Consider the following 13,237-nt stretch of genomic DNA (forward strand, 5'->3'; position numbering starts at 1 on the left):
TCTGTTAATGGTGGCACAGAGATAATGCTTCAATGACTTATACAATTAATTTTGTGAACTGGCTGTGAGCGAAGTGTACAAATGCTATAGTTAATGTGTCCTTAGAGTTCGCTGAAGTACATCCCCATTGTTTACAAGATTGATGCATACATATCCTTCAGTTAAAATCACTTTCGCATCTCGTTACCTTCAATTTGCGTGCAGGCCCTCTGGATCAGTTTAATATGATGATACTGCTTACAATATTGAACATGGGTTCTAGCCTTGGAATAATAGTCGCAGTACTGGGTTAAAACTAATGCTCTTGAACTAGGAATTTCTTGTCACTAGTGTGAGTGCTTTATGACTGTCACGAGTGATGAATAAACACTTGGAAAACCTCTGCGCATATACTTGAAGCAACTTCCGAAGCTATGCAAAGTAACTAGTCCTGTGGAACAGCCTTTGAATGGACATATGGAAATGGTGAGAGCTGACCGGACCCATGAGAGCTACTGCTGTGAATGATGCACTTCTCAAGTGTATAGTTCTAAGAAAGGCTTAAATAAAAGCATACATGTCATAATTATTCATTTATTTGCCTTCTTAAACTTTAAGCAAGCACATTTCATACTCTGCAGTAGAATGAAACTTAACTCCACTTCCCTTGTTGAAGTATCATGTTTTTGCAAAAGTAGTTCACAAACTATTCTACTTTAAAAGTTGACATTTTGCAAGGTGTGGACTATCTATGTATACAGACTACACATGATTTTATTTTTTAAGATGAAAGGCACACTTCAAGAAAATGAGGTCACAGTGTGCCGGCAAATATTTATCCTGCTATATAGACCTTGGTAGACCAAGGCCTGTGATCTTGAAATTTTATGACTACAAGGAAAAGGATACTGTCCTCAAAAGCGGCACAAAGCTAAAGGGAACTTCAATCAGGATAAGCAATGACTATGCGAAGGAAACAGTGCAGATCCGAAAGAAATTATGGGATAGTGCTGCCTTGGACAGGGACGCAGGTGCAAAAGTAGTTCTTGTGCACAATAAACTTCGGATAAACGATCAGTTATACGCAAGGGATGACATCAGAGACAAGCGTTACTTGCACTCGAGCAAACGTGATACTGATCAAATGAAGCGAAGTGAGCGCGTTGTATCAACTAAGTCAAATGGATCTGATAGCTCATGCAGCTCATTTGAGACACCAAAAAAATAGCTAAGATTGCTCTCGTTTAATGCGTGCAGTATAGTAAATAAGACTACGCATCTTGAGTATTTATTGCTTTTGCATGATCCTCACATAACCACTATAACTGAAACATGGTTGCATGAAATGTACCGAATGATTGCACTGTACCTCCCGGTTACAACATATTTAGAAAAGACAGAGACTCACGTGGAGGTGGGGTGTGTATATTAGTTAAAAATTCTCTGAATGCTTCGTTGATTGATTGTGAAGTACCAGAAACTCTCTGGTGTAAAATAACTTCCAAAGGTACTGTTTTCCTTATCGGAGTTGTATATCGGCCACCCTCAAGCTCCCCTGAGTTTCTCGAAAACCTGAACAAGTTCTTATATTCTCATGTAAATGGGAACACTAGGTTGGTAATGACTGGAGATTTTAACTTACCACATATAAATTGGAAAAATTTTTCGTATAGTGGTGTGGAATCAGTAAGTGCTGAAAAAATACTGGACATTATGTTTGCGTACAATTTGAAACAAATCGTGCTTGAAGATACCAGAATTACGCCGACGTCAAGGTCAATACTAGACTTGGTGTTCCTATCAAATAAACTAAATGATTACAATGTGAGGGTAGAAGATGGTATATCAGATCACAGGATGATCTGTCTCGATGTGCCTATCCGAGCAACTAGGCAAATAAAGAGCTATGTGCCAGTAAAAATTAAGGACTATGCTAGGGCTGATGACACTTCGATTCTTGATTTTTTGGAGATTCAATTTGATACTTTCAAGAGTACCGCTGGTCTAAAAACAGTAGAGAAATTATGGCAGGAATTCAAATGTATTATAAGTCATTGCATGGACAAATATGTTCCATCAGGGGTTAAAAAAACAAAGCAGACAAGTCCTTGGATCACCCGAGATATAATTCATATTAAAAGAAAAATTAAGAGATGGCGTAAAGGGAGCAAGTCGCCAGTGGTCTTGGCCAATTTAAAAACTGAACTCAAACGTACTTTGGCTAAATCTAAACAAACATTCTTTGAAAAAAACCTCAGTGATTTCCTTAGATCCTCACCTCAAAAATTTTGGCGATATTTTAGCGACAGGAAAGAAATGATTGACGAAATTCATGATGGAAGCGACATTATAAGAGAAAAGAATGAAATAGCAAACAATGCTAACCATTTTTTCCAATCTGTACTTAACGTCCCAGAAACTAATGTGAGTTTGGAAGCCTTACATATTCCCCCTACTGTTCCAATGGAAACCCTTGAAATCACCCAGCAAGGAATATTTCAGCAACTACTCAAATTAGATACGAAAAAATCGAGCGGACCCGATAATATACCTGCAGTATTCTTCAAGCGATACGCAGAATGGATATCACATTATCTAACTGTCATATTTCGAAAATCTTATACAACTCACTCATTGCCGCAAGACTGGCTCACCACATTCGTGATACCTGTATTTAAAGGAGGTAACCGAAGACAGGCAACAAATTACCGTCCAGTGTCGCTTACTTCAGTTACCTGCAAAGTCTTCGAACATATAATAGCAAAACACATACTTAGGTTTCTAGATCAGAACAATTTACTATATCCTCATCAACATGGCTTTAGGACCGGGTTATCAACTGTTACACAGTTAATAGAAACAATTCATGACTTTGCGGGTGCAGTAGATATAGGACAACAGGTTGATGTGGTTTGCGTGGATTTTGCGAAAGCTTTTGATAAAGTACCTCATGTCCAATTAATCTTCAAATTACGTAATGCAGGAATAAATGAATTGATAATAAAATGGATTGAAGCATATTTAACCAACCGTACGCAGGTAGTTAAACTGGATGGTTATGTATCAGATTCATTAGCTGTACTCTCAGGAGTGCCCCAAGGCTCAGTATTGGGACCATTATTGTTTCTCCTTTATATCAATGACATTAGTAGCGTGGCAGAAGAGGGTGTTCAGGTTAAGCTTTTCGCAGACGACTGCTTAATTTACACCACAATTACTAAACTTGATGACCAGCTTAAAATTCAGTAATGTTTGCAAAATTTAGACGATTGGTGTAGGAAATGAAAAATGGAAATAAATTATCCCAAATCTACATATACACACATCACCAAAAAGAAAACTGTCTATTCCTTTTTTTATAGCATTGGAGGACATTTATTGGAGAATGCGCACCAGTTCAAGTATCTAGGGGTAACAATATCAAGAAATTTGACATGTAAGCAACATATAGATAACGTCTGCATGACTTCCTATGAAAAGTTATAGTTTCTGAGAAAAAAACTGGAACATGCATCGCGTAATATAAAACTTATTGCATACACCACCTTCATTAGGACGATACTAGAATATTCAGCCGTTGTTTGGAGTCCCCATCAAGTGACGCTTAAGAGAAAATTGGAAAGGATACAGAGACCGGCGGCGCGTTTCATTTGTTCGACGTACCGAAGGAAGGAATCTGTCACGCTTATGCTACAACGTTGCAACTTGGATCTTCTTGAAGTACGTAGAAAGAAATATAGGCTGAAGATGCTTTATCAAATAATGCAGGGTCAACTTAAGATTGATAAGCTCAAATATCTACACGCTCCAGGCAAAAGAAACCCGCGAACTAACCACGACTACGTCATAAAGCCGTACCGTACCAACACTGATACATTTCGATACTCTTTTTTCCCGGCTGCAATAGAAATGTGGAACCAATTGCCAAACGCTATTGTTAGCCTAAAAGATGTCACCAACTTTGAAAATGCTGCTGAGGCGTATTTACGGGAGTTTACAATTGAGCTTTGACATGCCAAGTGATATGTGCGGCTTGATGTTCATTGTAAGTACTTTGATAAATGTCAGAAGTGTGCTGAACATCATTCAAGTGAACATCTCATTCACTGTGAGTTGACATGTGTTGAGCTACTTTACGTACATTGGCATTGTACATATTTGATGTATGTAATTGTATTGTCCTCTCTGTTATGTCCCTCTATGAGGGTTGACAGTATTAATAAATAAAAAAAGAAATAAAAAAATAATAAAAAAAAAAATATATATATCACAGCAAAATCAGCTCCACAATAATTGTCATCGTGAACAAGCAACATTTCCAGCTCATAGTGGCAGCTTCTGATATGCAAGTGAATGTTGCTCGCGATGATTAAAGTGGCTGCTTTCCAGGGCTTTGGTTTGTGAACACATGAACAAAACCTAGTTGCAAAATGTGCAGTGCATTTATATGCAACTTATTATATGCACAAAACACAAGGACAATTGTGATGGCACCAAATACTATATGCTCAATATAGTTGACTGCCATTTATTCAACCTTTTTGGAACCAAAGATTTGGTAGAATTATCCTAAAGGTCGAATTAATTAAAATATCTTTTTATTGCTTGAAGTACAGTCCAGCCCACATATAACGAACTTGATCGTCACGTGGCATTTGTTCGTTGTATCCAAAGTTCGTACTAAGTGGACCACCTATAATACGGGAAAAAAGAGCAAGCGAGACGAAAGTTCACTTTGTTTTTGAAAAAAGTCCGTGATGCATGTCTGCTTCTTCAAAGCTGATCGCATCACTGCCGTTTCTAATTTTTCCAGCGCGGTAATATGTTCATCGCCAAGGCCTCTGCTGCACACGAGTTCCTTAAGCGACGCGATGTAACCGATCGCGGTTGAAGCGTTCACAGCAACTGGCGGTAGAGCAGCATCCTCGTCATCGTCCTCGTCGGTCTCTGGGCAGTCAGGAAGGGCTCGCACTTCACGCACAATAGCTTCGTTAGTGCATGGCTCCGCAATGTCGGCGTCGTCATCAGCAGAAACGAAATCGTCCCATGTAACGTCAGGTACGGCCAGCTGTGTGTCAACGACGCGTTGCCACAAGTCCTCGTGCGACCGGCCTTCCGGTGGGTGGTCTATGGCGTCCTCGGTGCCTGGGCCCATAAAACCCGCCATAAAGCGGAAGCGCTTTTTCTTTTTTTACTTTATTTTACCCGCAAAGGAGCGCCGGGGGACGCTTTGTGCGCTCTGTGTTCGCGTCGTGTCAGGGGAACACAAAGTGCGCGAAATTCGCCTGCCGCGGGTTCGCAGTCCAGCGAAACCGCACCAAACACCGCCGGCTCGGTCAACTACAGGGGCCCGACAGCTTCGCGTTCGCTCTAACCGAGTGTTGAGGCCACAACAGTTCGTTCTATGTGAGACAATGTGCCATTGCCCCAATATATATTTTGACGGTAGCACCGCCCTCGTTCGTACTAAGCGAGTGTTCGTTATATCTGCGGCTGTTATAAGTGGGCTGGACTGTAGTCTTTCATCATTGACAGGCTACTTCAGTCATCATCATCAGCTTGTTTTATGTCCACTGCAAGACGAAGGCCTTTCCCGGCAATCTCCAATTACCTCTGCCCTGTGTCAACCGATTCCAACTAGCGCCCGCAAATTTCCTCATTTCATCGCTCCACCTTGTCTTCTGCCGTCCTCGACTGTGTTTCCCTTCTCTTGGTACCCATTCTGTAACCCTAATGGTCCAACGGTTATCTCACCAGCGCATTACATGACCTGCCCAGCTCTATTTTTTTCTCTTAATGTCAATTAGAATATCGGCTATACCCGTTTGCTATATGATCCAAAATGCTCTCTTTCTGTCTCTTAACGTTATGCCTAGCAATCTTCATTCCATCGCTCTTTGTGCACTCCTTAAAGTCCTGTTCTCAAGCTTCCTTGTGAGTCTCCAAGTCTGTGCCCCATATGCCAGCACTGGTAAAATGTAGTATTACAAAGTATTACAAAAAAAAAAAAGTTGTAGTTTCACCTGAAAGGTGAAGCATCGATTGCGATAGCAAATTACTAGACAGCTATACGAAGTAAGGACAGTAGGTTTATCGGCCATATAAACTAACTAAATTAAGCATAGTGTCACACGCACACAGGCAAGAATTAACACATCACACTTGATGACTGCAGATACTCGCCGTCAAACAGCTGGTGGGAGGAAGCGCGGCAGCAAAAGCAAGCGAAGTGACCTTCATGCTGGCTAGCGGTTCAACGCAAACTGAGTGGCGAGAACATAGTGCACACGAACCTATTGGTACTCTGCACTCTGTCCCCACTGCAGATCACTTTCAAGATAGGGCCTATACGGTTGCGCCATACACAGTTGCTGCTGAAGTAGAACACCGCCCCCCTTCCTCCTCTCCCCCTAGTGCCTTGCATGTGACCGAAGACGGCACACGTCCTCACTGCTTTCCTCCCTTGTATGCGTGAGGTTGAGCCACCATCGTCAGCTCACCTTCGCACGCTTTCACTCGCACATACAGCATATGGCACACAGCGACAATGTTATCGCCCTTGGACTGCATACTGAACGTCACAGTGACGCCGAGAGCAGAAATACGCCTCCAGTGTCCATATACTAATTGCTATTGCAATAAAATTACGGCAGAACTTCATCTCGCAGCGACTGTCCATGGCAATGCAATTAGCATGTGACCAATGTAGTAACACACCGTATATCTGAAGTCAAGTTCATTTAACATCTGCAGTTGTCATTCTGCGAGTTCCGTTGTGTCGGCTATATGTGACATAATCGGCTATCCTTTCGTGTTACTACTGCACTAGCTTTCCAAGGTCACCTATGAGCTTTGCGGCATGACGATGATTCTGACGTTGACACACTGACGACGATGGAATAATGAGCAAGGAATGACGTCCATGGAATGACAACGGCGCTGTGACAACAATGGCACGACGACAATGAGATGACGACAACTGTACGACGACAATGGAGTGACAACAATGGTATGATGAAGCTGGAACGACGATGATGGCATGACCACAGTGACACGTTGATGACGGTATGACCATGATAGTGACTCTCTGACGACTACGCAATCGCAACAATGGTATGACAATGGCGCCGCAATCACGAATGAATGACGACATCAATACAATAGAATGCTGAAGAAGAAAAGAGCTTGACTAATCAATGAAGGTGGTATGACGATGATGGAATGACAGTGGAATGATGTTACTGCATCACGACAATGGCATCACAATGATGGTACGACAAGGAATGCACGACGATGCAATCATGACAATGGCATGACGACGATGGCAGGAAAACGGTAAGAGGACAATGGGATAAAAACGAGTGTATGACGACAATGGTGCTATTACGACTGCATCAGGAAGCCTGTGTGACAAGGATGGTCCAATGATGGCAGTATGACGAGAGTCAGATAATGAAGCTGGAGTGACGATGACTGCACGACCCTGACTGCATGAGAGCGACTGCCTGACAACGACGGAATGACGACGATGGCATGACCACGGTGGCATAATCATGATTGAAAGATGACAGAATAATTACGACAGAATGACGAAAAAGGATCGACATAGATGGAAAGACAAAGGCAGTATGACATTGATGGCATGACGACAATGGGATGACGTTACTGAAGTGATGACAGTAAAACGGCACAGTGACGACGATGGGGCAATGACAATGGCATGACAAGAGGTGGCCGAATATATTTAAATTGGCGTTGGGTTGGCGTAGAAGGTGTGACAACAGTTAGATGACAAAGCAGGAATGACGACTAAGAAACAACTATGGCGGCATCATGACCCTGCGCAGATACTTCGTGGCTCAAGCTGGTTGACAACTTCGGTCACTGGGTTGGCGTAAGAGGATGAACAGATAGACCGACAAACAGACAAATTTGAAGTAGTAGCTTAGCGCAAAAAAAACCACAGACACAAGGAAGACAGACAAGGACAAGCGCGACAAACAGACAAGACAGACAGGCTCAAAATGCCTGAAGCAGGCAAAGAATGCTAACTGCACTAAAACTATGCATGTTGTCGTTAATCAGTGGCCCACAGACAGCAGCACTGTCATCAGCGCTGACAAAATCTTTAAAGGAGACATTGACCAAGGTATAGCACAAGTCGTAATCGTCATTGCAGGAAGGGTTGGTGCCGTCACCATTGTCGCCTAGGGAAGCAGTAGTGCTGTCTGCTTTTAGTAGTCCCTGCGCACTTGAGAGGGCGCTGATGGCGGTCGAATTAACTGATGCAGCATACTTTCACACGAAAGCTAAATGAGTCTTCTTTCCATAACCTATGTATAGATTTTTGCTGGGACTTTCTAATGCATTCAAATTAAGTGAAGAGTTGGATTAACTGAGGTCAAATTAATGGGAGTCTAGAGCACTATGTACAGTATACTGGCACCAAATAAAGTACTATACTGTGTCTGCTGGTAGCAGACAAGCTGAAAAGCCTATTTTCAGTCAAAGCTCATGCCTGCGAGCTACACAGCGGGTAAGGACTATAGCCTGGAAAACATGGCAATTGTTGCAACCACTTGCCTTGAGAACGGACTCGTCAGCTGAGTGGCATGAGGATTGCAGGGTGACATCTCCCAGGAGACCAGACTGGCTCACCACGAACACCTTCATGGGCTGTGACACCTGTTTGCCGGTCAGCACTGCTGTATTCAGCAGCTGGTTTGACTGCAAACAATTCACAGCATGCATGTTTTAGAAATTATGTAACACTTCTATCCCAGAAACTATGTGAATGTAACAATTCCCCTTCAATAATATTTTTTTTTTCATGTCATCAGTGCTTTGAGTGACATTCTGCCCCTAGTTATTATTGGCATCAGCCAGCAGTTAACGGTGGAAGATAAGAAAGGAATACAATCGAGTGAAGGGAAGTGAAAGGAATCCTATGAAAACCCACAAGGTGAAGGTGCCCAATGTTGTTTGCTGAACAGTGCTGATGTTCTCTTTCGGCTCTCTGGTTCATTGCTTTTGAAGAAGTCTGCCTAGATATCAGTGCTGGTCTCATTTCACCACCACTCAACTTTATACAAAAGACTGCCCGTAAACACTTTCATGTGAACGTGTTGCTTGGCATGATTGATGCACTGATGCTCGAGTTCTTTTCACATGTGCTGAATGCAATGTGCCCAAGAGGCTTCCATGCTCTCTGTGCTCGATGGACACCAGACGTGAGACTTACACATGTGGGTGCGTTGTACTATGTGTGCTGCGCTCGAGATGCACCTGACAACCACCAGGCAAACCCAGTAGGGCACCTAAAGAAAGCTTTGCCTTAAAACGAGTGTTCGATGCTTTACTGAAGTTACGAGCACCACTGCAATGAGTCTCATGCAGCAGAGCCTGCATTCAAATGGCGCTCTCTGAACTGTCCTGACTTGCCAAAAGTGTGCGAGTACCTTTGCGACAAGAAGCACGGCTTGGACGTCGTCCTTGTGGATGTCCAGCCGGGAGGTGAGCTTGATGCTGTCGTCAACCTCGCTGACACTAGCAGTGCTGCTCACAGTGGCTGTGCTGTCCAAGTTGGGGAGGTCTAGGTAGCGCAGGTGCCAGGTCACCTGACCTCCATCTTCATGGCCCAGACCTTCCTCCACTTCGAAGAGCCAGTTGAGTACTTCTTCCCCACTGTGTAGCAAGTGCAAGAGGGACCATGCAACTGCAATTTTCAACAAGAATTGCTAGACAAAAACATGATGTTAGTGTTCGTAGTAGTACAGTTGTCCACCGACCATTCGGACTCGACGAGGACAACCAAAACATTCCAAATAACTGGGAATCAGAAATAGATTCGCCCAAAAATAAGTTACTTTGTTCCATAAGTGACCAAGAAAGACATGCAGTATTCTCAGGTCATCACTTTTGGAGATGCTTTCGATTTTGTGTGACTATAGCACAAAATACATCGTCATCTAGGAGCGACGGCATTCTTGGCACGGTAGCCGGGAATGCTATCTTGTCACTGTGCCGAAATGCTGCTGCCCATCAACGTGTACGATGCTAGTTGCACAAAAATGAAACTCTCTCTCTAAAGTGATCGTTGAAGAATACGGTCGAAGTTTGTCAATGTGTGTTGGTGTGCGCACATACACCTTGCCCTTGGCCGAGATGTTCTGTGGCCATGATTTTTCTAGCAATGCCTTTTATGTTATTCCTTTTCACGCTTTTCGTGCTTCTTCAGTGGACAGGGTGATGCTCTGCACACGTTATCGACAGGATTAACCAGCCATGGATAGTCAATAATAATTAAGAGTGGCATAGAATCGAGCGGAAAGCCTTGCTACAAAATCACGGCTCAAGTGTCATGCTGTCGCTACAGATAGATGAAAGTACAGTCAATGCATGTACCAAATTTTCATCAGCCACTACTAGGTCAATTAGGCTTTGCTAGTTTCGGTTTCGTAGAGCACTGGCAACAGAACCGACGGGCAGGGACACCTCAAAACAAGAATATTGCTATTTCTGCTCGACACGGTGGCGATATCAGCACATGCTTGTGCAGGTAGAGGTGGAATTATTGCACAACATGCTGTAAGGTGTCCAGAATTTTTATTGTCTTTACACGTTAAGTCTATGGGGCTAGCGGCAGTGCCACGGGGCTCTCCAAATAATCCAGCACGTCCACATTATTGATGTCCGAATAATCGGTCGTTGACTGTAGTGTGCTTTGTAATAGTTGGCAACGCAGTGGTGTAGCTAACGCCACTAATAGCACTAACATGCTACTAGAGGGCGCCACGAGGAGGGTGCATTTGAGAGTATATATTCTGGGAATAAATGGTGCATAGTATTACATGGGCTCACTGGGATACATTGCAGAGCTGAAACAATTGTTTATGTGAAAAAATTTATTACAGTGAAACCTTGTTCATCCGTTTTGGAAAAATCGGCGAGAAAAAATCTTACTAACTTTGGAAACGTACGATTCAAAGTAACTAAAAAATTTGAGAGACTCAATATTGTTGACATCTTACATAATGCGAAGTGTCGCGCAGATCTTTGTGGTATGAGACGCTGACACAAGTCGAGCTGGTGGTGCTCTGGTAGCCCTAGACACATTTTGTTGATTTTCTATTGTGTGGTGTTTTAAGAGGGCTATGGGAAACCGAGACGAAATCAAGCTGGTGGGCGACGCCGGAAGCCACCGAAGCGAAACGTGATGCCCACATTGCACCGCCTGCAGCAGGGAAGGGCAGCGTGTTTTGGTTATCGCCTAATAAAACCGTGTGCTACACTTCCAACGGCACCACATGCTGTGAAACAGCTAGATAGGTGAAAATGCTTATCGCAACAGGATTGGCGGTGATAGCTGTGAATGCTGTGTGTGATGACCCCGCAGAGATTTGCTGGTAATGAAATGCGAAACTGAGTGCACACTGGTGTTCTCACGTGAGAGGGTGGGCAAGTATTGCAGTGAAGCTGCCGTGGCAGGCAGCTATATACTGGCCTCAATCGCGCGCGCCTCGCACATTTTCTTGTTCACAAGGGATCTAGCGGCCTGAAAAGGTGTCATACGGTCGCAGTTTGGCGATGTACTGAATATTGGTGCCAAAAAATCGTATTTTCCGGGAAAGTATGAATCAGAAAAATATGAACGCAACTCTATTGGGTCACTTTTTCTTATCGATTGCGAACGTGGGCCCCGGAAAAACGTGCGTGACGGGAACGTATCAACGAGGTTCAACTGTATATTGTTACCCTCATAATTAACAGCCCACATTTAAAACGACACTCAAGAGAAAGGCTCTAAGAAATCGCCCCTTAGAAACTTGCTGAAGTACCTTTAATTTCATGCCCTAACACTGTGTTAATGACATCACTGTAACATCGCAAACATTTAGCTGTGTTTTTATGTACCTAGGCCATTTTCGTGCAAGAAATCTGAATATTAAGGCTGACATTTTGTGTATCTTACAATGAAATTGATAATCTTTTCTTTCTTAATAAATAATTCCCTAGCCTCAGCCAGGGGCGCATTCCTGGACAGTCACTTTTGGAGATAGCTCACTTTTGCAAGATTTCCAGAGAATAGGCACCAGACGAGGGTTGAGCAAACACGAGAGAGAAGCTCTATAGTTGGCTCTTGTGGGCTGACTCTTATGAAAGTGAGACTATCGCTGAAACTGATCGCCTGAGAATATTACCCCTAATGTCACCAACATTTATGAGAACATGGGGAGTTGATTGAGAAACTTCAATGCAGTCTTGCCACTCGTATCTTGACAGTACATTGTTCTCTGGCACACCAAGCCTTGCAGGCTAGGTAAATTCAGCCTATTTGCATCCCCAGGAATGCAAGCCAGCAGCACGGCTTAACTTAATATTTATCTTTTTATATCTTTTTAATGCCCTGAAACCTACAAATCAGGTATGGTTTCCTTCTGCAGATAGATGCATAGCTCATGAAAGTGGCAATACTTAAGAACTGACAGACCTGTACCACTAAGGTTGAACAGAAAGGTTGAATTGAACAATGCTGAATTATTGGAAGTCTGCTGTATCATACAACACCTACAACTGCATGACTTGCAGATTTTGCTGCTAGCTGTCTAAAGTGTACACTGTACAGCCAACTCTCACATCACTCACCCTTCTCTTCAGAGCTGCTACTTGTGTAGAACTTTCATTTTTGGTTCGGTGAAATGTACAGTGTAACTTCTATAGAATGTGATCCTTTTAAACAGACAAACTCTTAGGACTATTTAATTTAGTTTCAGTTGACCTGTACATCTGTATAAGGCCAGAGTGTTCGTCACAGGTATCTCCTGTGTATGTAAAACTCTCACGACATCACACGACTTGCGCTAACACTGGAAATCATTGCTTGCTGCTTTCATCAAGGGTGCATTGAAACTTCTTGTGACATTTTTCAGACCTTTCTGGCAGCGCAGTATCCTCACTGAGGCGAGTGACGGTCACAGTCGCAGACGTCTGCTTGGAGTTTGTGTCAACTGCAACATTCCACGACTGCTTAGCCGTAGGCTGCACCTGTAGAATCCTCAACCCAGGCTTGACCTTGGCCCTGTCAGAAGAGAGCAAAGCATATGCTTGAAATCAGTGTCACAGCTGCAGATTGTTACGTGCAACTGCCCTTCACATTATTAAATGTCAACTTCTTTGCAAGAATTCAGTCTCTCAATCAATGTATAGTTGGGTGATCTTTGACAGCAAATGCGAAGAGACGAGATTGGGTACACATAAT

The 13,237-nt window shown here is 43.2% G+C and overlaps 1 protein-coding gene across 1 annotated transcript in view; it reads right to left on the reverse strand.

The window, feature by feature from the left end:
• Positions 1 to 13,237, reverse strand: part of dtn (transmembrane protein 132C dtn) — a 68,696-nt gene that overhangs the window by 39,459 nt on the left and 16,000 nt on the right. The window contains exons 5-7 of the mRNA XM_050172885.3: positions 12,911 to 13,057; positions 9,438 to 9,663; positions 8,563 to 8,706 (exon numbers count right to left, since the gene is read on the reverse strand). Of these exons, the coding sequence (XP_050028842.1) occupies positions 8,563 to 8,706; positions 9,438 to 9,663; positions 12,911 to 13,057 (517 nt within the window). The remainder of the gene's footprint in view (positions 1 to 8,562; positions 8,707 to 9,437; positions 9,664 to 12,910; positions 13,058 to 13,237) is intronic.

This window comes from Dermacentor andersoni, chromosome 3 (assembly GCF_023375885.2).
Source record: "Dermacentor andersoni chromosome 3, qqDerAnde1_hic_scaffold, whole genome shotgun sequence".
Taxonomy (NCBI): domain Eukaryota; kingdom Metazoa; phylum Arthropoda; class Arachnida; order Ixodida; family Ixodidae; genus Dermacentor; species Dermacentor andersoni.